The following is a 24686-nucleotide window of genomic DNA, read 5'->3' on the forward strand; positions in this document are numbered from 1 at the left end:
CACAGCAAGGAGATTGCTTCGAAGCCAGAAGGAATCAAAAAAGGAGTTCCAGTAAGTTCTCAGATACAAGACCCCTTAGAAGAAATAAATTTAGGGGAAGGTTCTGTACAACAACTCATTTATATAAGTGTTTGGTTGAATACTCTTGACATGAATTAGTTGTTGGTTATTCTGAGGAGATATAAAGATTGTTTCGTATGGTCTTATAATGAACTATCAGGATTAGATAGGTCATTAGTGGAACATAGGCTTCTTATGAAGCCTAACTTTAAGCCATACAAGCAAAAACCAAGAAGAATGGGTCTAGAAGTGATTCAGAAAGTTAAGGAAAAAATTCTTAGACTACTCAAGGCAGGCTTTGTTAGGACAGCTAGGTATGTTGAATGGCTATCTAATATTGTGCATGTAGTTAAGAAGAATGACAAAATGAGGGTATGCATTGATTTTAGAAACTTAAATCTGTCAACTCCAAAAGATGAGTATCCTATGCCTATAGTAGATTTGCTGGTAGACAGTTCAGTAGGGCATCAAATTTTATCAATGATGGATGGGCACTCTGGTTATAACCAAATCTGCATTGCAGAGGAGGATGTTCACAAAACAGCATTTAGATGTCTTGGAAATATTGGTACCTTCGAATGGGTTAAAATGCCATTCGGTCTGAAGAATGCTTGGGCTACATATCAGAGGGCCATGAACACTATCTTTCATGACCTCATTGGAGGATATTTAGAGTGTTATATTGATGATATTGTAGTTAAGGATATTGTAGTTAAGTCCCAATCCATGGAAGAGCATCTGTTTCACTTAGAAACAGCTCTCGAAAGAATGAGAAAATTCAAGTTGAAACTTAATCCTCTTAAGTGTGCTTTTGGCGTATCATCTGGAAATTTCTTGGGCTATGTAGTACACAAGAAAGGAATACAGATTGACTAGAATAAAGCCAAAGCCATCATTGAAGCCAGACCCCTATCAAGTAAGAAGGAATTACAAAAGTTCCTTGAACAGGTTAATTTTCTTCGAAGATTCATTTTTAACACTGCAGGAAAAACTAAAGTATTTTCTTCATTGTTAAGGTTAAGAGATGAAAAGGAATTTGCATGGACAACAGAGCATCAAATTGCTTTCGAAGGAATCAAAGCCTACTTGGCCAACCCTACAGTGTTGATGCCACCAAAGGGCGATAAGCCTTTGAAGTTGTATATAGCTGCAGCAGAAGATTCATTGGGAGCTTTCTTAGCCCAAGACAATGAAGAAGGCAAGGAGCAAGCTGTTTATTACCTTAGTAAGTTTTTAAATTCTTATGAATGTAAATATTCAGCTGTAGAAAAGCTTTGCCTTACATTGTATTTTGCTGCAATGAAATTAAGATATTATCTTTTGCCTACAACTATTTTGGTAATTGCAACCACTGATTTAGTTAAGTATATGTTATCTAGACCTATGTTGAGGGGAAGAATTGACAAATGGGTATTAGCCTTGTCAGAATTTCATTTAGAATATGTTCCCCAAAAGGCAGTGAAATGGCAAGTTTTAGCCAATTTTTTGGCAGACCATCCATCTCAAACAGAGAGCCAAGAGATAATGGAACTTGGTATGGCTAGCGTTGAGCCGTGGCAAATGTGATTCGATGGATCGAAAGCCAATGGCCTAACTGGAATTGGTATAGTGATTAAGTCACCACAAGAAATAGAAACCACACATGGTTTTAGAGTGGATGAAACTACTTGTTCTAATAATCAAGCTGAATATGAAGCCTTGATAGTGAGATTGGAAATTCTTATTGGATTACAAATACATGCAGTTGACATATTTGGAGATTCTCAATTTGTGGTTAACCAAGTGAAAGTGATTTTTAAATGTCAAAGTATAAGCATGTTGCCATACTATGTTGTTGCATTACATTTTCTCTCTCAATTTCAAATAGCAAATGTAACTCATGTCCCAAGATTCTTGAATAATAGAGCTAATGATGTGGCTCAGAAAATTTCGAATTTCAAGAGGAGGGATGAGAGGGTAATTTTGGTGAAAATTGAGCCGAGCTATAAGATGATCATAGTGGCCCACAATACAAAGGGCTGAGTAAAAAAGGCCGTAAAAGTTACTCTGGCCCAAGAGAGGTACAGAATTACTCCGGCCCAAGATATGTGTAAATTTACTTCGGTCCGAAAGCAACTTGAAGTTAGACCGGTCTTGGAGTTATACCGGTCACGAATCGTTAGTTCGGTCTAAACCGTACCATGTACGAGAAGCCGAACTGAGAATAGTTTGGCCCGTTCTGCGGCTAAGCCGAGTCGTGTTTACTTCGGTCGTGTGGTAGTACGGCCATGGAAAAACCATCTCACTTGGTTTAAGTAGTGAGGGGGGTGTTGAGGGATGAACATTATCCTTCAGGAGTATGAATCCTAGAAGGACTCTACATGGAGGAGTAGAAGTCCTACTAGGATTGTGCCACACGAAACCTATAAAAGCTCACAAATATCACCTTGGGAGAGGTAACACACAACTTTGCTTTCTGAATACATAGAGTTTTGTCTATTTGTCAAGTTTGCTGACTTAGGCATCGGAGGGGTTTCCGGCACACACCCGCCGGCTAGCTCATGTTTGTGTTTTTAGGTGGTAGAGCGACGACGTACGGAGGAGCAGACTTGGTCAACAGGATTATATGAGAAGGTATATTTCTTTCCCATACAATTGGCGCCGTCTGTGGGAAAAACAGACAGAACAAAACCTCTTGACTAAGCTTCTCATTTTTTCGAATAATGGCACACATTGAGGAACTGCCGCAGTCCGCCGTCGACGGACTAACTCCAGATGGGGGCGCAAGGCGTGAAGGATTACCCTCTGTCCCTCCCATGGCGGACTTGGAGCCCCAACGACATAACACCAGGAGGGATACTAAGGGGAGGCGAACTAACAGCCCCCATCACTCTCGTTCGCAAAGTCCTGACAGGCAAAGGAGGAGGATTGATCCTCAAGCTCTGGAAGACTGCGTGAAGGAGCAAGATGAATTGATAAGGAAGATGGCGGCCGACATGGAGACCTTGAAACGCCAGATGAAGAAAAAAGAAGTGGCGACAGGAGAGGGGCGCAAAAACAAGACGCCCCCTCGCCACTCAGAAAATCGTAGCAGAAATACCACACCCTCGCAAGGAGAGAGCAGAAGCCTCAGGACAGGCGATACTCAATCCTGGTCTTCCAGAACTTGTCACTCCAGGTCTGAAAGGACGAGATCTGAACGGTCATACACTGAAGGAAGCACATATTGGCCCTCACATTCGCATCAAACCAGATCCAGACAAACGGAGTTACCCAGAACATCCGACTTACGGACCGTGCTCGAAGAAAAGACACGATGCAAGGAGGATGCCAGGGCAAGGGATCCACACAGAGTTTCTGCCTTACAGCGGTTGGCTCCTCGGACGCATGGAAACGTCGAGGTTGGAATGCCAATACCGCGCCCAGCCTACGAACCAACGGACAAAGCATTAGCAAGGCTGCAGACTTCTCCGTTTGTTCCGGCGATTGAAAACACGCCCCTACCATCAGGCTTCCTACAACCGAAATTCACTACATATGAAGGGAAGACAGATCCCTACTCACACTTAAGCCACTTTCGCCAGGTCATGGCTGTGTACAGGCGAAACGAGGCCTTGATGTGTATACTCTTCCCATCAAGCCTTGGCGACCTAGGCTTGACTTGGTTCGAGAAACTTCCAGAGGGCAGCATAGCCTCCTGGGCACAATTGGCAGAAGCATTCGTAATAAGGTTCCGAACAAACACTAAAACCCCGGTGGAGATCGACCAGCTACTCTCCATCGACATGGGAGATAAAGAGACCCTAAGATCCTACAACAGTCGCTACTGGGAGACATTTAATCAGATTGGGGACTGCCCCACCAATCTCGCCATTGCACAATATAAAAGAGGCCTTCCAGTCGGGAACAGACTAAGGGACTCGATCACCATGACGCCACCCCTCACCATGGAAGCTCTAATGGAAAGAGTGCATCAGCACATCAGGGTAGAAGAGGATGGCGCGTGTGCCAAAGCAAAATCTGGTGCGACCACAGTACCAGAAAAGAAAACCTCAGCAAAAGTCAATGCAGTAGATCGTCAGAACAAAAACGGACGTGGCAGACGAGATAACGGAGAAGACCCGGATAAAAGATGGTTGAGAATCCGCACTGCCATAACCACGGTGTTCAAGAAACCGATATATCGGATTCTGAGCGAAATAAGAGATGGGCCTTTCGTCAAGTGGCCAGCCAAGCTAGGAGAAGCTTAGAAGGACTATGACGAAAGATCACGGTGCACCTTCCACAAAGAAAAGGGGCACCGCACTGAGAATTGCACACCATTAAGACAGTACCTGGAGGAGTTAGTGGCAGCAGGTCACTTGGATAAATACATTGAAGGAGGGACGTAGCCAGCCCTCCAGGACCATAATAACCCCAATGGGATACCAATCGACGCCCCGCCTTAAGGCATTATCAATGTAATACATGGAGTTTTTGAACCTGAGCGTATATGCGAGCTCAGAGGATCAATCAAAAAGGCTGAACATTTAAGAGAGGTGCTAAGTGCCCAACCGGCCATCAAGAAGGGAAAGACAGAGGCAACAAACGTCTTGTCTTTTTCTGATAAAGACTTAGAACGGATATATTGCCCTCACAATGATGCCCTGGTCGTCACTCTCCGAGTTAAGGATTTTGACGTCAAGCGGATTCTGATTGACCAGGGAAGTTCATGTGAAATCATGTACTATGAAACATTTAAACAACTGAAGCTACAAGACAAAGACTTGGCGCCTGCTGTATCTCCCCTAATTGGATTCAACTCCATGCCAGAATGGCCCGTCGGCAAAATAATTCTTCCAGTTAGAGTAGGAAGCGTGACAAAACAAGTGGAGTTCTGGGTATTAAAGGTCCCCTCCACTTACAACATCATCTTGGGCAGAACATGGCTGCATGCCATGCGATCAGTAGCGTCATCTTACCACCAGGTAATGCGGTTCCCCAACGACACCGGCATAATTGAAGAAGTCTATGGAGATCAGATCATGTCAAAACAATGCTTTGTCACGGTGAATGGTAGCCGCGCTGCCAAAGGATACGTTCATTCGGTGGAAGAACCCGAAATTAATGAGCTATTCGTAGATGTCGGCAAAGCGGCGGATCAGAAAGCAGTGGAGGAGTTGGTAGAGGTAAGAATAGATGAAAAGAACCCGGATAAGTTCTTTTTGCTCGATTCGTCGTTGTCCAGCACTGAGAGATTAGAGGTCTTAGAATTCTTAACCTCTAACATCGAAGTGTTCACCTGGACACCCTATGACATGCCAGGCATTGATCCAAACTTCTTCTGTCACCAACTCAATGTCCACCCATCTGCCAGACCAGTCATTCAGCGCACTCGCAGATCGGCACTTCACCATGCCGAAATAGTAGCAGAAGAAGTAGGTAACCTGCTGGAGGCAGGAGCAATTCGAGAGGTGCACTACCCGAAATGGATCTCCAACACGGTCGTAGTGCCAAAGAAGAATGGCAAATGGTGTGTCTGCGTCGACTACAAGACAATCAACAAGGCATGCCTAAAAGATAGCTTTCCTCTACCACGGATAGATCAACTGGTAGACCTAACAGCGGGCACAACCGACTTAGCTTTCTGGATGCATACAGAGGCTACCACCAAATTGCCATGCATGAACCAGACCAGGAGGTCACATCTTTTACAACTCCAAGAGGACTATACTGTTACAAGGTCATGCCCTTTGGCCTGAAAAACGCAGGGGCAACATTCCAACGGATGGTCACCAAGATGTTTGAACCATTGTTAGGCAGGACAATGGAGGCTTACATCGACGACATGGTAGTCAAGAGCAAGGATGAGAATGACCATCTTAAGGACCTGGGCGAGATGTTTGAGATCCTGAAGAAGCACAAGTTGCGCCTCAATGCGTCCAAGTGTGCATTTGGAGTAGGATCTGGCAAATTCCTAGGCTTCCTTGTGACCAACCGAGGTATAGAAGCAGACCACTCTCAAATCAAGGCAATCCAAGACTTGGAGAGACCAAACTCAGTGAAAGAAGTGTAGCATCTCACCGGCATGGCAGCTGCGCTCAACCGGTTTATAAGCAGGTCGTCAGATAGACTACGACCATTTTTTCATGCCTTAAAGGCCAAGTTTGAGTGGGATGAAGAATGCGACCAAGCTCTGGAAAGCTTGAAGGAATATATGTCTTCCCCACCACTGCTTGTTAACCCAACACCTGGTGAAGAACTCTTCTTGTACCTGGCAGTCTCTCAGCACGCTGTTAGCGCAGTGTTGGTTCGTGCAGAAGGAATCCAACACCTGCCCATCTTTTATGTCAGCAAGACATTGCTGGGAGCCGAAACAAGGTATTTGCCACTGGAAAAACTGGCATTAGCCTTAATGATGGCCTCTAGGAAATTGGCACACTACTTTTATGCCCACACCATAGTTGTTCTCACAGCTTTTCCACTAAAAGCTTTGTTTGAGAGGGCGAACTTTTCTGGGCGAATCTTGAAGTGGGCAGTAGAGTTGGGACAATTCGACATCAAATTCCAACCTAGAACCGCAGTAAAAGCACAATCTTTGGCAGACTTCGTCGCAGAGTTTACTCCAGGAAGTCATCATATCTGCCCAGTTGACCTAACTGACACAACCGAACTAGGGATGGAAGCTGACGCCGGAATAGCGCAACCCCTAGCAGAAGGAACTCAGTCAGACTCCAAGACAGACTAGACTAAAGACAGCAAGGTAGAAGCTACACCAAACCAAGGCTCTCCAACAAATAAAGACTTGGTACAATCAGATAGCGAGGGGCAAACAGCAAGCATGGACCTTGAAGAAAACACAAGCAACATTCTTGACCCCACGACATCATCTGACCCCTCCACTTGCTGGAAGTTGTTCGTTGGTGAGATGTGGAAGCTCTTTGTGGATGGAGCATCCAACCGGCATGGTGCAGGACTCGGCATAGTCCTCATCTCACCAGACGGCCTGGTTGTAGAGCAAGCAATCAACCTTGGCTTCCCAGCATCAAACAACGAAGCGGAGTATGAAGCGCTTCTTGCAGGACTCAAATCAGCATACTACATGAAGGCCACCGAATTAATGGTATACAGCGACTCACAGCTGGTGGTAAACCAAATTTCTGGCGACTACGAAGCAAATGATGATAGGATGGCCAAGTACCAAGAATTGGTCAGAACAGAGATCAAGAAATTTGAAGTAGTGAGGATAGAACAAATTGGCAGGGAGGAAAACAGCAGAGTAGATGAACTAGCAGGTTTCGCCTCAATGGCAGACACCACCATCCCTCATCCACTACTGATCGACTACCTACCTAGACCAAGTATTGAAGACCCAGAAGTAAAAGAAGTATGCTGCACAGAACTAGGCCCCTCTTGGATGGATCCCATCATCTTGTTCTTAAAAGACGGCATCTTACCAGAAGAGAAAAAAGAAGCCAACAGAATAAGAGCGAAGTCGCAGCGATTTTGGCTCTCCCCATCTTTGGCATTATACAAGAAGTCATTCTCAGGACCTTACCTAAAGTGTGTCCATCCCAGCAAAGTGGAAGTATTTTTGTTCGAAATACACGAAGGAGTGTGCGGAAGCCATCAAGGTGGAAGATCGCTAGCTTACAGGGCCATTTCGCAAGGATATTGGTGGCCATACATGCAGGCAGACTCAGAGAAATATGTGAAGAAGTGCGAGAAATGCCAGAAATTCGCACACCAAATACATCAACCAGCTAGAGAACTCCTACCATTGACTAGCCCATGGCCTTTCGCAATGTGGGACTTGGACATAGTAAATAGCACCAGGCAACAGGAAGTTCTTTCTCGTAGCAACAGACTACTTCATAAAGTGGGTGGAAGCAGAAGCATTGGCATCAATCAAGGAAAAAGATGTGAAGAAGTTCGTCTGGCAAAACATCATCACTCGGTTTGGCATACCAAAGGCCCTAATCTCAGACAATGGCACTCAATTCGACGGCAGAATCTTCAGAGGCTTTTATGAAGAATACAAGATAGAGTTTTACAATTCTACACCGGCATATCCTCAAGCAAATGGCCAAGCAGAGGCATCAAATAAAGTCATCTTGGATGGACTGAAGAAAAGGTTAGAAAAGGCAAAAGGCAAGTGGGCGGACGAACTTCCTCATGTTTTATGGGCTTACCGCACCACACCTCGACGATCAACAGGAGAGACACCATTCTCCTTAGCCTACGGAATGGAAGCAGTAATCCCACTGGAAGTTGGCCTCCCCACAATCTGAAGCGAAAATTTTGATCCAGACTTGAATGGAGAAGCCATAGCATTGGAACTCGACCTTGCGGAAGAAAGAAGAGAAAAAGCACTGGTTCACATTGCCTCATACCAACAAGAGTTATCCAGAAAATACAACAAGACAGTGCATCTAAGACAATTCAAGATCGGCGATTGGGTACTGCGCAAAGTGATGGGAAACACCTTGATACCAGGAGATGGCAAGTTAGGGCCAAACTGGGAAGGTCCTTACAAAGTGGTTGGGTTAGCAGGCAAAGGGGCATACCACCTAGAAGACAAGGACGGCAAAGCAATCCCTAGGCCATGGAACACGGCCAATCTCAAGTTATTTTACTTTTAGCATTTCTCTTTCAAACATATGTAATTTTTTCTTTCCTCAATAAAACAAGCTATTCTTTTCAGCATGAGTTGTTCTCTGTAAAAGTTAGCTTTAGTGAAGTTTTAGGCACATTACGAACATTTTTTTAAGTTAGCTAGAAAAACTAACTTAGAGGTTGGCTGGAATAAACCAACACCCCTCCTAAGCCCAGGATAAGGATCCAGGCTGCAGGACGTTTGGTCGGAACAACCAAACATTTTTATTCTAAGCTAGCTGAAAAAACTAACTTAGAGGTTGGCTGGAATAAACCAACGCCCCTCCTAAGCCCATGATAAGGATCCAGGCTGCAATACGTTTGGTCGGAATAACCAAACATTTTAAGTTAGCTGGAAAAACTAACTTAGAGGTTGGCTGGAATAAACCAACACCCCTCCAAAGCCCAGGATAAGGATCCAGGTTGTAGGACGTTTGGTCGGAATAACCAAACATTTTATTCTAAGTTAGCTGGAAAAACTAACTTAGAGGTTGGCTAGAATAAACCAACACCCCTCCTAAGCCTAGGATAAAGATCCAGGCTGTAGGACATTTGGTCGGAATAACCAACTTTTTGTACTCTTCAGCCGAAGTAAGGGCATGGCTGAAGAGTGGTTGGCTGGATTAAACCAACTCTTTGTACTCTTCAGCCGAAGTAAGGGTATGGCTGAAGAGTAGATTGGCTGGATTAAACCAATTCTTTGTACTCTTCATCCGAAGTAAGGGTATGGCTGAAGAGTGGATTGGCTGGATTAAACCAACTCTTTGTACTCTTCAGCCGAAGTAAGGGTATGGCTGAAGAGTGGTTGGCTGGATTAAACTCTGTGTACTCCTCAGCCGAAATAATTATGTCGGCTAAGGAGTGGTTGGCTGGTAAGCATAGTTAGTTTGACTAGTAAAAACCGAGATAAAAGGTGGAAGTGAAAAGATTATGAAAAAATCATTACAAGTACAAACATACACATCAACCGAAGTAAGAGTTCAAGAAAATTTTTATTTATCAGAAAGCAAATACAAAGGAGGGGCCGTAGCCCGGTTACAAATCAAAGCAAACAAAAGAAAAGCAAAAAGACAATCAGTTGAAAAGATCATCAATTTTGACATCAAACGCAGCATCGGCATCAACACGAAGACCAGTTTCAGGCGGGAGCTCGCTCTCGGTCACAAGGGTGGTTTCGGTCGGAACCACGGTTTCACCTGGTAGTTCAATGGTCAGGTCTTCCACCATGGGCTCCAGCCGAACTGACTGGTCCGCATTAACAACCGGAGTATCCTCAGAGGTAGAGTCTTCGTCAGAGTCTGAGCCTTCAAGTAATTGCTGCTGAATGACATCAGCATACTCCACTAGGGAGTTCGGTATGAAGTAGGCTGGAGGGTTGAAAACCTCGGTCTGTGGATCGTGACCGAGCTTCTCAACAGCTGCCCTCCAGTCGCACTTAAAGAAGAGTTCCTTGGCAGCTTCGCACTGCTGGGTATAAGCATCCTCTGCCTTCTTGAAGCCTTGCTTTTCGGCCCCTTTTGCCCTCTCCTTCAGCTGGGTTATCTCGGTATCTTTCTTCTTTTCAAGCTTCACCAGCTCGCGCAGATACTTATCCTTTAGAGCAATGGCAGCCTTCTGCTTCTCTACTTCGGCCGAACTAACCAGTCCGGCCAGTCGGCCGTTCTTAGCTCGTAGCTCGGCCATTTCCTTTTTGGCCTCCTCTAGCTCGGTCGTCTTCGCTTCGGCTTCTGCCACGGCTTGTCTTGTTGTTTTCCTGAGCTCTAACACTTTCCTGTGAGTGATGTTGTTTTTCTGAATGGCCTGACAAAACAGACTTCCCTTGAGCCGAAGTAAAAGTTGAAAAAACTAGACTGAAAAACGGACGGAGCTATTTACCAGGATCATCGATTTTGTTGAAGACCGGATGGCCTTCAGTTCGGTGTTTAGTTGCTTTTGGTGGTGCTCCATATCTTTGGGGAGACACACACTCTTGGCCAGGTTGAAGGCCAACTGGTGGTCCTTATCAGCAACAACCGAGTTAGAGTCTTGGATATCTCGGTTGTTGAAGGTAAGTTTTGGCGCCCAGCTACTGGTAGTCCGGTCAGAAGGCTCCGGTCGGGGGCTCGGTGGCGGGCTCGGTGGAAGAACAGTTTCGTCTTCATCAACCAAGCGTTGTTTAGTTTCGGTAGTCCGGGCACGCTTGGTTCGGTGGGATGAGGACGGTTGTTGCATAGGAAGCGCCACCACCGCTTCTTGGGTTTGACTTGATGGTGGTACTTCGGTCCTGTTGGTCTCGGTCAAAAGGGCCCTGACTCTGTTTCTTTTAGCCGTTTCTTCTTCGGCAGTTAGTGGAATTAGTCTGATTTGTGGTAAGGTTGGGTCCGGCTCTGGTGCGTCTTTAAGAAGAAAATCGGTCACTCTGGCTTTTCGGCGACCACTGTATCTGTAGGTCGGCTCGAATTTGAGCAGCTTGGCCCAACTACGTTCTGGATACCGTAGTGCGGCGCGCAAAGTTGCTAGGTTTGGGTAGCTGTATAAGGAATAGAGGTGGGCAGAATCTGCGAAAGAAGACAACTGTTAGTTCGGTTGATAGATTAAAAAACCGAAATATAAAATAGCACGCAAGAAAATCGAAGTAAATTTACCGGGCTCTCCTTTTTTCCAATTTATACGTCGGCCAGGAATCTTGATGATCCTCAAAATTCCCAGATACCCAGAAAAAGTCGTCGTCGTTCAAGTCCTTATCCAGTGTATGTTTTATTATCTTCTCTCGGCGACGACGTATTCTTAAATAATAGACCCATCCATCTTCTTTTGAACCAATGGAGTATTGGTGGAAGATTTCGGCCAGGCCAAGGTTTAGTCTGGCTTGGCGGTTCAGTTTGGCTATTCCCATAATGATGCGGTAGGAATTGGTGGACAGTTGGGTTGGGCATAGTCTGGTTTGCCTAAGAAACTTACACATCAAGGGTTGGACTGGAAATCGTAGTCCGGTTTCAATAATGGATAAGAGGGTGATGGGGACAAAGCCTTTATTGTCCCAAGGAATGACATCTTTTTCGGCTAAAATCAGGTGGACGTCATCGGGTATATTGTAGTCTTTTCTGAATTCGGCTAGGCCACCTAGAGTGTCTACTAGATACCTATACTTCCCTATTTATTGTATAAATTATGAATAATTTAGATCGGTGCAAAAGTTGTGCTCAGTAGCTCGGTTGAGCGCACGGAGGAGTGCCTGGGCAACCTAAGTCTGCAAAGTAGAAAACAAAGGGGTTAAGCATAGATCATTGGACCGTGCTACAAATTAAAAGCAAGGTAAAAGAGCCCTACTTCGGCTTTGTGGACAGGTTCTATCTCGGTTCAGCAAAATGCTTGGTAGCTCGGTTCGAACAGGGTTTTTATTAGCCAGACCTTGGCAAGCGTCTCGGCATACTGGCTTTGGAAACAATTTTGTTAGACCGGTTCATCGTCTAGGGGCAACTTTCTGAGTTCGGTCTAAAAAACTAAGAAAGCTGGTTTAGCCCCAAAGGCCTAAATCGGTTGAACTATGAGTTTTGTTACTTCGGTTGAGCCTCTAGGGGCAGCTTTCTGAGTTTGGTTAGAAACTAAGAAAGCTGGCTTAGCCCCAAAGGCTTAGCTCGGTTGAAGGCCGAGGTTCTTAGTTTAATGAGTTCAAACTTCGTTCGGTGAGCTTATCTCGGCTAAAGTGAATCAAGAGTTGGTAACTTGCTGAAACTACTGTTATTTCTACGAGTTCTAGTTCGGTTATTGTCTGAATTGATCTACATATATAGCACAAACAGTCTCCTAGTTCAGTTGGGACAAGATTCTAGATCGAAAGGTAGTTTTCTACAGGATGTATCATATACTCATACTTTCTACTGTTAAAGTTTTTTTTTTCATAAAAGTACAGAAGCAAAAACAGAAATGTACAAATATGTTTCGCAACAACATAGAAAGCGAAATACGAAAACAAAATAGATGAGCAATACTAACCAGATGAATGGGCAAGGACTGGAGTTGAAAGTAATGGACAGCAATCGACGAGCTCTTTCAGAAAACAAAGAACAATGAAGAACTCGAAGGAAAGGCAGAAGACGGAGGGCAAAAGTAGAGGGACTATGGCCTCAAGGCTTGTTTTTGTTTGAAAGCCCAAAAATTGGTCGGGATTGTTCAAAAAACACGAAGTACGAAAACGGCGTGACAGTCGTCCTCAGTCAATCAGAGCCTGCCACGTGTCACTGGAAAAGGAAGCGATTCAATTTCTGTGATTGAAGCGACGTTCTGACCGGATAAGGATAGTTCGGCTTAGTGCTAGCTCGGCTCTACAAGCTAAAGAGTTTTTAGCTCGGCTGGAGAGGCTAAAGGGTTTTTTGGCTCGGCTGGAAAGGTTAAAAAACTTCCGCTCGGCTGATAGACAGGTAATCCCAATCATGCTGTGCAGATGGAATTAAGGGGCAATTGAGAGGGTAATTTTGGTGAAAATTGGGCCGAGCTATAAGATGATCATAGTTGCCCACAATACAAAGGGCTGAGTAAAAAAGGCCGTAAAAGTTTCTCCGGCCCAAGATACGTGTAAATTTACTTTGGTCCGGAAGCAACTTGAAGTTAGACCGGTCTTGGAGTTATACCGGTCACGAATCGTTAGTTCGGTCTAAACCGTGCCATGTACGAGAAGCCGAACTGAGAATAGTTCGGCCCGTTCTGCGGCTAAGCCGAGTCGTGTTTACTTCGGTCGTGTGGTATTACGGCCATGGAAAAACCATCTCACTTGGTTTAAGCAGTGAGGAGGGTGTTGAGGGATAAGCATTATCCTTCAGGAGTATGAATCCTAGAAGGACTCTACATGGAGGAGTAGAAGTCCTACTAGGATTGTGCCACACGAAACCTATAAAAGCTCACAAATATCACATTGGGAGAGGTAACACACAACTTTGCTTTCTGAATACACAGAGCTTTGTCTATTTGTCAAGTTTGCTGACTTAGGCATCGGAGGGGTTTCCGGCACACACCCGCCGGCTAGCTCACGTTTGTGTTTTCAGGTGGTAGAGCGATGACGTACGGAGGAGCAGACTTGGTCAACAGGATTATACGAGAAGGTATATTTCTTTCCCGTATAAGGGATAATACTCAAAGGGACATAAGCCAAACAACATACCAGAAATCTATACCACCATTAAATAAAAGGAATGTGGTCCTGGAAGTCAATCATAATGACTTGCAGGAACAAGATTGGAGGCATCCAATAATACAGTACTTGGCTGGCCCATCCTCAAAGGTCAGCAGAAAAATTAAATTGCAATCTATGCAATACATCATAGATAACAATGATCTCTACAAAAGGGGGGGAGATAGTCTATTGTTGGAATGCTTAGACCCAAAAGAAGCATTAACAGCTATGGCTGAGGTTCATGAAGGCATCTGTGGTGCTCATCAGCCTGGTGTAAAAATGAGATGGCTGCTTCGAAGGCATTCCTACTATTGGCCAACTATCCTTAAAGACTGCATAGAATATGCAAAGGGTTGCCAAGCATGTCAAAAGCATGGCACAATAAGGCATGTGCCCATAACTGACCTGCATATACTAGTAAAGCCTTAGCCATTCAGAGGATGGGCCATGGATATGATGGGGAAAATACACCCACCCTCTTCGAAGCATCATTGTTTCATTTTAGTGGCTACTGATTACTTCACCAAGTGGGTCGAAGCTAAGCCATACAAGGCTGTAGACCAGACTGAGGTCATTGGGTTCATCAAGGATTTAATCCATAGGTTTGGCATCCTACAAATTATAACTGTTGATAATGGGACTGTGTTTGATGAAAAAATGGTGAGGTCTTTTGTGGCTGAATTTGGAATTAGCCTTGTTAATTCCACTCCCTATTATGCACAAGCCAACGGCCAGGCTGAATCATCCAATTAGTCCTTGAAGAAAGGAGTACAAAAGGTTGTGGAAGACAATCCTAGGGATTGACATAACTTATTGTTGGATGTATTGTGGGCTTATAGAACTTCCCTAAGGTCAAGCACAAGAGTTACTCCTTATGCCTTGGTATATGGGCATGATGCTGTATTGCTTGTGGAAATTAATGTTAAGTCTTTGAGGGCAAGATGTCAAGACCAGCTAGATCCTGAGTAATACCATCAGAGTATGTGCTTGGAATTAGAAGGAATAGATGAAGCCAGAATTCTGGCATTAAATAGCATTCTCTTTCAAAAGAAGAAAGCAGCCAAAATTTACAATAAGAAAGTCAAGCACATTGGCTTCGATGAATGTGATTTGGTGTGGAAAACCATACTCCCAATAGGGATTAAAAGCCATAAGTTTGGCAAATGGTCACCTAACTAGGAGGGGCCATACCAAATCCATAGAGTCCTTCCTTTTGGAGCATACCATTTGAGAAATTTAAATGGATATGTACATCGCAAAAAGATTAATGACAGGTATTTGAAGCTTTATTTTCCAACTATATTGGAAACACAAGGAGATAAATTAATGCCAAGAACAAGAACACAAAAATACTCAAATGATAAATAAGAATTTATTTTTCATAAAGAGTTGAATAAATTCTGCCATAAATTGGCCCAAAAATCATTATAATGCCTCAATTGTTCTTTTACAATAGATGTTTTAGTTTTAAAAGATGAAAACAACTGAATGGCTATAGTCATTTCTTGCTTTCGATCGGCCAGTCCTTGGTTGGTGATCAGCAACTTGGTATTAGTTCGGGCTAAAGCCTGGTTGATTATAGATAACTCCTCCTCAAGTTGAGCCTTCCTCTCCAGTAGTTGAGTGCGAAATTGGGAGACAGAGGAATGTTGTCCCTTCAGCTCTGATATCTCAGCATGTACTGTTGAAACAAAGTCATGATCTCTAACCAATTTCTCCTCTGCAGCCTTGGCAGCACAACAAATGTTGATATAAAAGTCAATAGTAGCTGCTGCTTGAGATAGATGGCTTGAGACAGACATGTCGGATTGCTCAACAATTTTGCAGCACTGAAGGAAGCCATTCCTCATTATAGGTCTCTCTAAGGCCTCGAAAGGGATCCTTGAGAAAGATATCAATAGTTCCAGGCAATTGTCCAAATCTATCAGAGGTGTAGAAAGCTTACAACTGGAAGAAGAACTCTGAAAAATTTCTAGTAAAGAGTCAGCCAACACTAATGGCTCAGCTTCATCATTGGTTATTGGAGAGGTAGAGGGCGTGTCAAAGAAACTGGCTAGTCTCGCCTCAAAGATATCTACCTCAACCATGGACATAAGGGGTGTAGAGAGGGTAGTGGCTGAAGGCACAGAGGATTGCATGGGGATAGGAGAAATAGGTGGAGCATCTTCAGCAGTCTTTATGGTCCTAGCCACCAATAGGTCAAGAGAAGAAAGGCTGGAAGTAGGCAGAGGTAATAAACCATGAGTTGGAGAGCTGCTGGCACCCTTTATAGGAGAATCAACTGCCATCAGTGATGGAGTAGCAGTTGAAATTTCCTTGGGAGAAGGAAGAAGAGCGAGGTTTGAAAGAGAACCGAATTGAGAAGGGTCAAAGGTCAGATGGAGAAGATATGGAGCCAACCCAAAAGAAAGAAATTTAGGAATGATTGGTCTCAAGGAGGGTGCATCAAATGCAGGCGTAGGAAGTGGAAGGATGATTTGAATAGTCCTCACGTTCTGCAGATGATCAACCTCAACTGAAACCGAGGGAGTCCCCATTGGAAGAATAGAATCAGTAATTGGTGCTGCAAAAGGAAGAAGAAATGTAAAGTAACGTCAAGTTTCAATACCAAAATTTGACAAGGAAAAAAAACAGAAGCATAAAAGAAATTACTTGTTTCAGAAGTGTTGGTAATAATAGGAGAGCTACGAATGGAGTAATGTTCGGCAATTTGTTGCCTTCTTGCAGTTTCCTTTTGTAATGCATCAGCAGCAGCAGCTTCATCTCTCAGAAATTGTTGCCGCCGTCTCTTCTCAGCTCTCTCGAAAACGATTATGGCTTTAGAATGTTCTTGCTCCATTACTTTGGCAGCTGCCTCATATACAGGATCTTCGGCAAAATCAGAATGAGAGATAGTGATCTTTCTTTTCTTCTTTCTCTGTATTATTGTCTCATCTTGAATCAAGTTAGAAGAAATGACAGTCACTCTTTTCCTTCTTTTCAGGGGTGATTCTTGCTCTTGATTTTCTTCTTCTTCTTCTTCTGCTTAAGCCTCAGGTACCTCCTTTTCAGGCTCAAGTAAAAGCTTAATTTTCTTTTGTTGTCATTTGCTTTTTAGGAGATTTAGAGCTTGAATCTTCTGAGAAGACTCTCCCTGTGAGGCATCCACACCACATTCGCAAAAGAAGAACTAAAGATAAGGCCAAGAGCATTATAAAGAAGGTAAAAGGAGAAGAAACAAGAGTGTATACCTTTCTTCGAGGCGGCTTGGGTGATTCTAGGAGGAATTGAGGCAGCAGGGGCAGACTGTGTAGTAGCAGTCACAGGAATCGAAGTGGTAAGAGCAGTGGAAGAAGTAACAATTCCAGCCTCTTTGGGCTTGGGCACATCCAATACCATCAGTAGGTCTTGAGGAGGAATGGCCAGGTATACTTCCATATTGGTCGCCCACCAGTTGTGGTACCTCTTCAACATGTTACCTTGAGGAAGAAAAAGGATATACTCAAAATCGATCAGGTCTTGTATAAACTTAGAAGTTGCCTCTTCCAGTCTGGACCGTCGAACTTTCAAATCCCTGGTGGTAAGGCTTAAATTGGTACTACTGTAGAGGGGTATTGGGACCCCTTGTGAGAAGTCAAATTATCTAGCAAATTAAGCAGGACAGTAGGGCTCAGCAATGCATTTATAAGCTCTGGGGTTCAAGGTCCCAATGAATAATTCTCTAGGGGTTAAAATAGAAGCCTATATGTCTTTTCTATCACTTAAGAAATTCTTCAACCAAAGTGGGCCAATGGTGATGGGTTCGAAAGGATGAAAACAGTAGGAAGGAAGAGAAACTGGAAGTTGGTGGAAGAATGAGAAGTAAAAAGCAAAAGTAGAAGGATAAAGTGAAGCATTGGCTAGCCTCATGCCATGAGTAGGAGGGTTGGGTTCAAAAAATTTAAGGCATTTGGATTGTAACTCAGTGAAATAAGCAAAAAGCTAAAGCTGAAGAATCCAGAATGGCCCCCCTTGATTGGCATCTAAGGGTTTCTCATAGAAAAGAGAACAAGCTCTATATACGTGACCTAGAACGTATGGAGCTAAAGCCACCCTCTTCTGTAAAACAAGGGCTTTGGCAAGAGGGGCAAATTCGGGCATGATTCTTTGAGAGGAAGTGCAAAAAAGGAATTTGCAAAGCCAATATAATAAGAAAGAAAAGAATTCCCTATCGGTCACAGAACCATCTCTTCTATTCTCATCCTTGATAAAGTCACTATATGATGAGTTAAGAGAAGGAAGGGAAAAAGGGACTGCTAGGTCAGGATAATCCGGTCCAATGGGGGATCCAATGGGAGATAATCCTAAAAGATGGCAAATGTCAAGGATAGTAGGGGCCATCATCCCACATCTAAATTGGAAGAAATTAAAAACAGAGTTCCAAAAGCACAGAGCAGCAGGAATCAAGAAAGGGTCTTCAGGAATAGTTAACCTGGATAATCGGAGGGCATCTAGAAAGCAGAGTTCTTGAAGGTCCAGAGTCCTATTAGGGACAACTCGATCATACTATTCTTGCCACTCTGGTCTCACTGTGGGCCAACATCGGTGGGGGCGATTCGTCTTCCAGTTCCTCTAGTCAAGGCCACCTTCGTAAAGAAGACAATGGTCTTCTAGACGAGGATATAGAGCTGAAAGCTTAGTAAGGATCTTCTTGAATATTGGCCCAAGCACATAGTCTTGTTGCTCATGACGACGAGGGATGAAGATGCGTCCATCGATGACACTTTTCTCCCTAGCCTTGTACTTCTCACATTCTACATCGATGATCTTCTTCAGGGTTACAGATGGGCTCGCACGCTCTATGACTGGCACTTTCAATGAAGAGGAAGCCATTGATAGAACACTTTTTCGGAGGATGAAGCTGAGAAGGGAAGCAGAGAGAAGTGGAAGATCAGTAGAGGTAAAGGGTTTGTGTATTGAACGAGCGAATGATTTCAGAGCACGAAATAAAAAGGGTTTTTAAAAGGAAAAAAAACTTTTGTGTCCGGAAGACATGTCGCGTAATTCGTTAAGTACCGAGCTTCCTCCAATACTGATACTTTTGGAGGGAAAAACACATCCCAGATGTTGAAGCCAGCTTCGAAATAAGTATTTGGCTTCGAAACCAAATTTTGGCGCCAAAAGTCAAATAACAAATGACTTCGAAGCTAAAAAGCCAGCTTCGAAGTACATTTCATACTTATGGATGAAAGAGTGCTTAGGTATTAGTTTACTTCGAAGAAATTAAAGACCTGTTTTAGGTTTCTCAAGGAAAGTAATGTCCTTCGAAGCAAGACTTGAGATCCCTTAAGGGTGAGAATTACTGTTCGAAACATCAGAACCAATAATTGGTTTGTATTTAAGAAAGATTTTCTTTCTAGACTAAAACAGTGCAGCCCTAAAAAGGAGCTTTCATATTTTTTTTGAAACTGTTATTCTAAGGAAAAATGGTCAATTTAAAACTGATTAATCATACTGACCATGACCATATGTTGGTTATGATCGAAACAAGCTTTAAGGAGTAAGATTGTTAAATTCGAAGCACCAATTTTAAATAAAATCAACAAAAATTGTTAACTATATTCCATAAATTGGATAGGTTCATTGTTGGTTCTTTTAGTATTTCATTTAAAACAATCGAGTCCAAGTTCGAAGGATAAGCTTGTTCAGTTCGAAGCTCTGAATTTGCTTTTAAAAAACAAACGGAGATAAGATCAAACCATACCAAACAAAGAAAAGGTCCTAGTGGTATTAAAAACCAAAGCAATTACATTGAATAGCCCTATTTGGGTACAAACTCAAGCTCATAAAAATAGGGAATGGAATAAATGACAAGATCATGAAATTTGGTCCAACAATGATCAATGAATTTATGTTCTTTCTTTATTCTATCCTCTATTTCTTATAACATTGGCTGCATGAGTTGATGTGCTCTCACTTCGTAAAAGAGCTCTTCAGCCTTTATTTCAAATGCTGTTTCTCTTAATCCTTGTTCCTTCAGCCTTTATTTCAAATGTTGTTTCTCTCAATCCTTGTTCCAATTCGTCTATCTTTAAGTCATCCCAATACGCAGAATCTTTGTTCTTGAAATCATCGAATTCTTCAATGAAGTTCTCTGCTTCGTACTGGGCATGAATTCGAAGGGACGAAAGTTGGTCTAAAGATTGTGTGGTGACCATAGAGGTCCGATGCTAGTGGAGAAGCAATGGAAGTTGGTCCAAAAACATGTGAAGTTCTGCTTGGGCGAGGGGATTGAGAACATGACCCCGAGTCAGAATATCACAAGCCCATCGAAGGTTCTTAAAAGGGACTTCGTCCTCAAGAACATTGAATGGCAAGTGAGAAAAAGCCGCGAGCAGAAGTTGAGCTTGCTTCCGCTCAATTGGAGTAGGGGAAAGGGGAGGCTTATAGGGTGGAAAGATCTTATCTGCGGAAAGGGCAAGCCTCAATCTCTCTGTCCAGCAAGGATTTAACGGAGGGGAAGGTATGGATGCCTCTATTTCAGGAGATGGAACAAGGGCAGAAGGAACAAGGGCATTAATATAATCGAGCCAGTCAGAAGAACAAATCTTTGCCTTCTGGGCTAAGAATGATGGATTGTACCCTTGTGCCTCTTCTAAGCGTCGGGCGGCGTGCACTATCTTTGTTGGTATGGAGGATGTATACCATGCTACAAGCAGATTCTCCTCCAAACTGCGTCGATGGTCAAGGGGCACGTAGGGATAGACCACCGAGCTTCGTGCATAAGAAGGGAACTCTAAAGGGTCAGTAAATTTGACAAAGTGATGGTTGATTCGTTCTCTCAAATCACAAGCCTCAGGTTTTGACCAGCTTGTCCAGTCGGAAGCACCAGAAGAGGAAGAAGTCGCAACCTTGTCCCATGCAGAGGATTGTGAAGAAGAATTTCCCATGTATATATTTGTAACTTTCTAAATCAAAGGACTGAGAGCCGTTTGTTCGTAGTCCAAGGGTGAGTTAGAAGAAGAACTTTCCATGTCCATATTTGTGAGTTTCTGAATCGAAGGATCAAGGGCAATATGTTCGAAGTCCAAGGGTTGATAATTTGCAAAGGCATCCATGACCTGAATATACAAAGGTGGGTAAAGGTGGCTAATTAATGCATGGAGGTTCTTTCGAGGGGGAAAAACATCGTCATATGACTCTTCGTGTGTTCGATCATTGGAAGAGAAAATTGATTCGGCCATAAAATGTATCAGTCTGTTCGAATGCTAAGGTGGCGGGGGGTTCAAAAGATTGAAGGAGAGTTTAATGCAGATAAATGACAGTTGCATTTCTGGGAAAATGCAAAACCTATGCACGTTCTAAGACGTGGAAAAAAGACCTTGATCCACTAATATCACCAAGTATTGGGTATATTAGTGCGGGGGGTAATATTGGCTACATATTTTGTACAAGCCAATTACAATTCGACGCATGGCAAAGTAAGGGTAGTACGGGAAGACTATTCAAATCTTTGATCTTGATCTTACACGTGTCAGTTAATATTGGTTATTACGAGATCTGAGTAGCAGTGGATCAGCAGAGAAATACAAAGTGACGTGGCATCTTCGGTTACTCACATTTGAATTCAAATTCAGGAGGGAAGCCTAACTACAAGTGATGGCGTAATGGAGCTAATCTTGAGGCAACATGATCAGCGATCATGGAGGAGCAGTTCGACGGTTGGAAATATAGTTCGATGGTCATCCTTAAGCAGTATAAATAGCAGAGAAGGCCCTAGAAAAAGGCCCAGACTTAGATCCAAAAAACCAGTCTTATTCTACTTTACTTAGTTTTACATGTCATGTTCTTTACATTCCAGTACTTTAAATTCTACACTGCATTTCATTCATAGGAGTAGTTTTCAAGTAGATTGTCGCTATAAACCTCTACGAGGCTGAGTTTGAATCATTGTAAGTTTTTCATTCTAATTAAATGTTTCAGTTGTTCTTTATTTGATTGGTATTTCGTTTAATTCTCCTAAATCAAGCCACCGGTAAAAGTCCTCTTCATTGAGGCTGAGAGAACTAAAACACAATCGTCTGATAATCAGTTGGCAATTAAATTTCTATAAGGACTGATTGATCCTTACTGGCACGCTTGCAATTACAATAATAACATTCGAAAGCTAAAAAACCAAAAAACCAACAATTTGCCAAATTGTTTTTAGGTCAAATGAGACTCACTTATCTGAAGGAGTTGATCTAAGAACTACATCAAGAACTTGTATAGTTTCTTGGGGGACATCAAGTTGTCTGCTGCATAGGAACTGTTGCAGGTGATGGAGGTCAGCTTTGGCAGCAAATTTGATTGCCACCCTGAACTCAAGTTCTCTCCTGCAATTAGAACAAACAGGACATTAAATACTAATTGAACCACGAGGGTAATTTTCAAAAACAGATAAATACATAATTTGCAAAATTGACTAACAGATGTAAAATATTTCGTCAGACTGCAAACAGTTTGCCTGAGAAATGGACAATAGATTCATTGTCTCAACACTTCTAGACACTTTTAGGAGCCCAACAACTCACAGAACTTTGGCTGCCGGGGGGGGAGAGAGAGAGAGAGAATTATGTTTATTATCTTCAGTCACCAAAAAACAATCAAGGACCCCTCTGCAATCTGACATAGAAAATTAAACAAAATCGTTTATAAATTTGCAAATACACAGTAAGCCTGAACCTTTTGTCTACATTTCAAGAATAATTGTATAATCCACTATACTCGTGCACGTATCCACCAACAGTAGTAGATGCTGAAGGAAAGTAGGGGAATCACCTTGAGGTAGTATCTTTTTCAACCAGATTTACGACAAAGTCCTGAGAGACAAAAGGCAATGGCCCTGCTGTGTACAAACTTTTCCTGCCATCATAAGCTGGACATCGTTTGCCCAAGTGAGACTCCTGATATGATGCAATAAGCTCATTCACTATTTCCCTGCAGACTTTCTTTGAGGTAACTTCAGGTGCTATTGTCACCTAAACCATCAATTGGAATTGTATAATTACAATTGTAGAATAACCACCAAAGAAACTAAGTAGAAAGAAACCAATTATAATGCAACCCAAAGCAAACTGGAAACCAAAGACTCGATACATTTGACTGGCCACAAAATTCAAGTATTAACCATGTCAGCAACAAAACAAAATCGGATTAAAATGTTCCAATATGGCTTGTGCCTACAGACAGGCATATGTTATACATGATGGTACACATACACTAAGTCCTTATTTGATTAACAGAATTAATATTGAAATGATTAATACTCCTACAAATTAGTATAGGATTAGTTATCTAATTAAATTAGTGAGATAACTATTTATTTTGTATTCATTTTTTTTTTCTTTCATATTTGAAATTATGATCATATTCACCAATTTTGTCGGATTGAATGTCTGCATGATTGCGAGTCCATGACTAACAATCCCAATCCTATGCTATAATCATACTAATCAAACATGCCAAAATATATTATACAATAGAGCCCAATCCTTGTTCATAATCATGTACAATCAGAAAGAAATTTTGGTAGAATGCATAATCAATAGTGTTATATTCATTCACATCAATAGTGCTATCTAATTGTGTTATATACATTCATATCAACAGTGCTATCTCCATACATTCGCATGGTCATTACACATTTTCTACATTCGGAGTGAATGTATAGAAGATGAAAACGCCGCACAAAATAATCAAATAAAAAATGCACAGTGAGCGACAAATAATAATATTCGAATCCACACACAAAATAAATAAATAAATAGTTAATCTGTTACAAAAACGAACACTAAAAAATAAATATATAGATCAAAATCTGTAACTATCAGAGCATACAAATAGAACAAGACAGAACAAACCATTAATCTCTAGGAAAACAAGAAGAGAAAAACGCATAGAAATAAAAATAAATATTTAATCACTCGATCAACATGTATGAAATCAACAAATACACAGCAGATAACAGATACATACATAAATATATATATATATATATATAGATAAAATTCAGGTGAGATTCTCACGTCATAGTGGTGGAGATCTCTATCAGCAACATCGACGAGAAAATGATTCGCACGAACAATGCATCTCCGGCCGACTGTTCCGTAACCGGGCCTCGCCGGGGGCCGGAGAGACTTCATAGACGACGGCGGCTGAGCCGGTTTCTGCACGAACGACGAAGACTGAGCCGCCGCTGGAGGAGGAGATTGCAGGATCAGCTTCTGCTCGACGTCATGGCTGAGAGACGACGACAGCGTCGGAGGCGGCTGTGAGCTTGACATCACCGACGACTGAGCGCTAGGAAGAAATTGAGTAGACTGCTAAAAAGCGAAATGCTAGAAAGTGAACGTGTACGAGTGGGAAGACTGCACTGAGCGGTTAGTAACGTTGCTTTGGATGGCTTATAAAGCGCTTTTTTATTTTTCTTTTTACAAATACCTCTCGGTTAAAATTTTTTATTTAACGAAATTAATTAAAAAAATAAAATTTTAACTATTCATCTATATAATAATAAAATTATTTAAATTATTAATTGAAATAAAATTTTAACATTATTAAAAGTGATTAATTGACTTGATGATTTACTAATAAAATGACCTATTTATTATAAAATTAGAAATTTTAAGAGGCATAATGTAATTTTTAAAATCACACAGAATAATTTATAATTTAAATAAATTTTAGAAAGTGTGTTTATAATTTATCAAAAAAACGAAGGATGTGAGTTGACGTTTAACTCACAATTGTCTATATTATTATATTGAGGCCTCGTTTGGGAACAGACTAATTTAGTAATTTTTTGGTTATTTGGGTAAAAAAATAGGTAAAAAAAACTTATATGTTTGGGATGATTTTTTGGCTA

The 24686-nt window shown here is 42.3% G+C and overlaps 1 protein-coding gene across 1 annotated transcript in view; it reads right to left on the reverse strand.

Annotated features, from left to right (window-relative positions):
- LOC114280894 (protein argonaute 5-like) overlaps positions 1 to 24226 on the reverse strand; it is a 32013-nt gene extending 7787 nt beyond the window's left edge. Inside the window, exons 1-3 of the mRNA XM_028223301.2 lie at positions 23848 to 24226; positions 22601 to 22800; positions 22006 to 22155 (exon numbers count right to left, since the gene is read on the reverse strand). Of these exons, the coding sequence (XP_028079102.2) occupies positions 22006 to 22155; positions 22601 to 22800; positions 23848 to 24105 (608 nt within the window). The 5' untranslated portion in view covers positions 24106 to 24226. The remainder of the gene's footprint in view (positions 1 to 22005; positions 22156 to 22600; positions 22801 to 23847) is intronic.
- Between the last annotated feature and the right edge of the window lie 460 nt (positions 24227 to 24686).

Source organism: Camellia sinensis, chromosome 12 (assembly GCF_055761805.1).
Source record: "Camellia sinensis isolate YWXY chromosome 12, ASM5576180v1, whole genome shotgun sequence".
In the NCBI taxonomy this organism is placed as follows: Eukaryota; Viridiplantae; Streptophyta; class Magnoliopsida; order Ericales; family Theaceae; genus Camellia; species Camellia sinensis.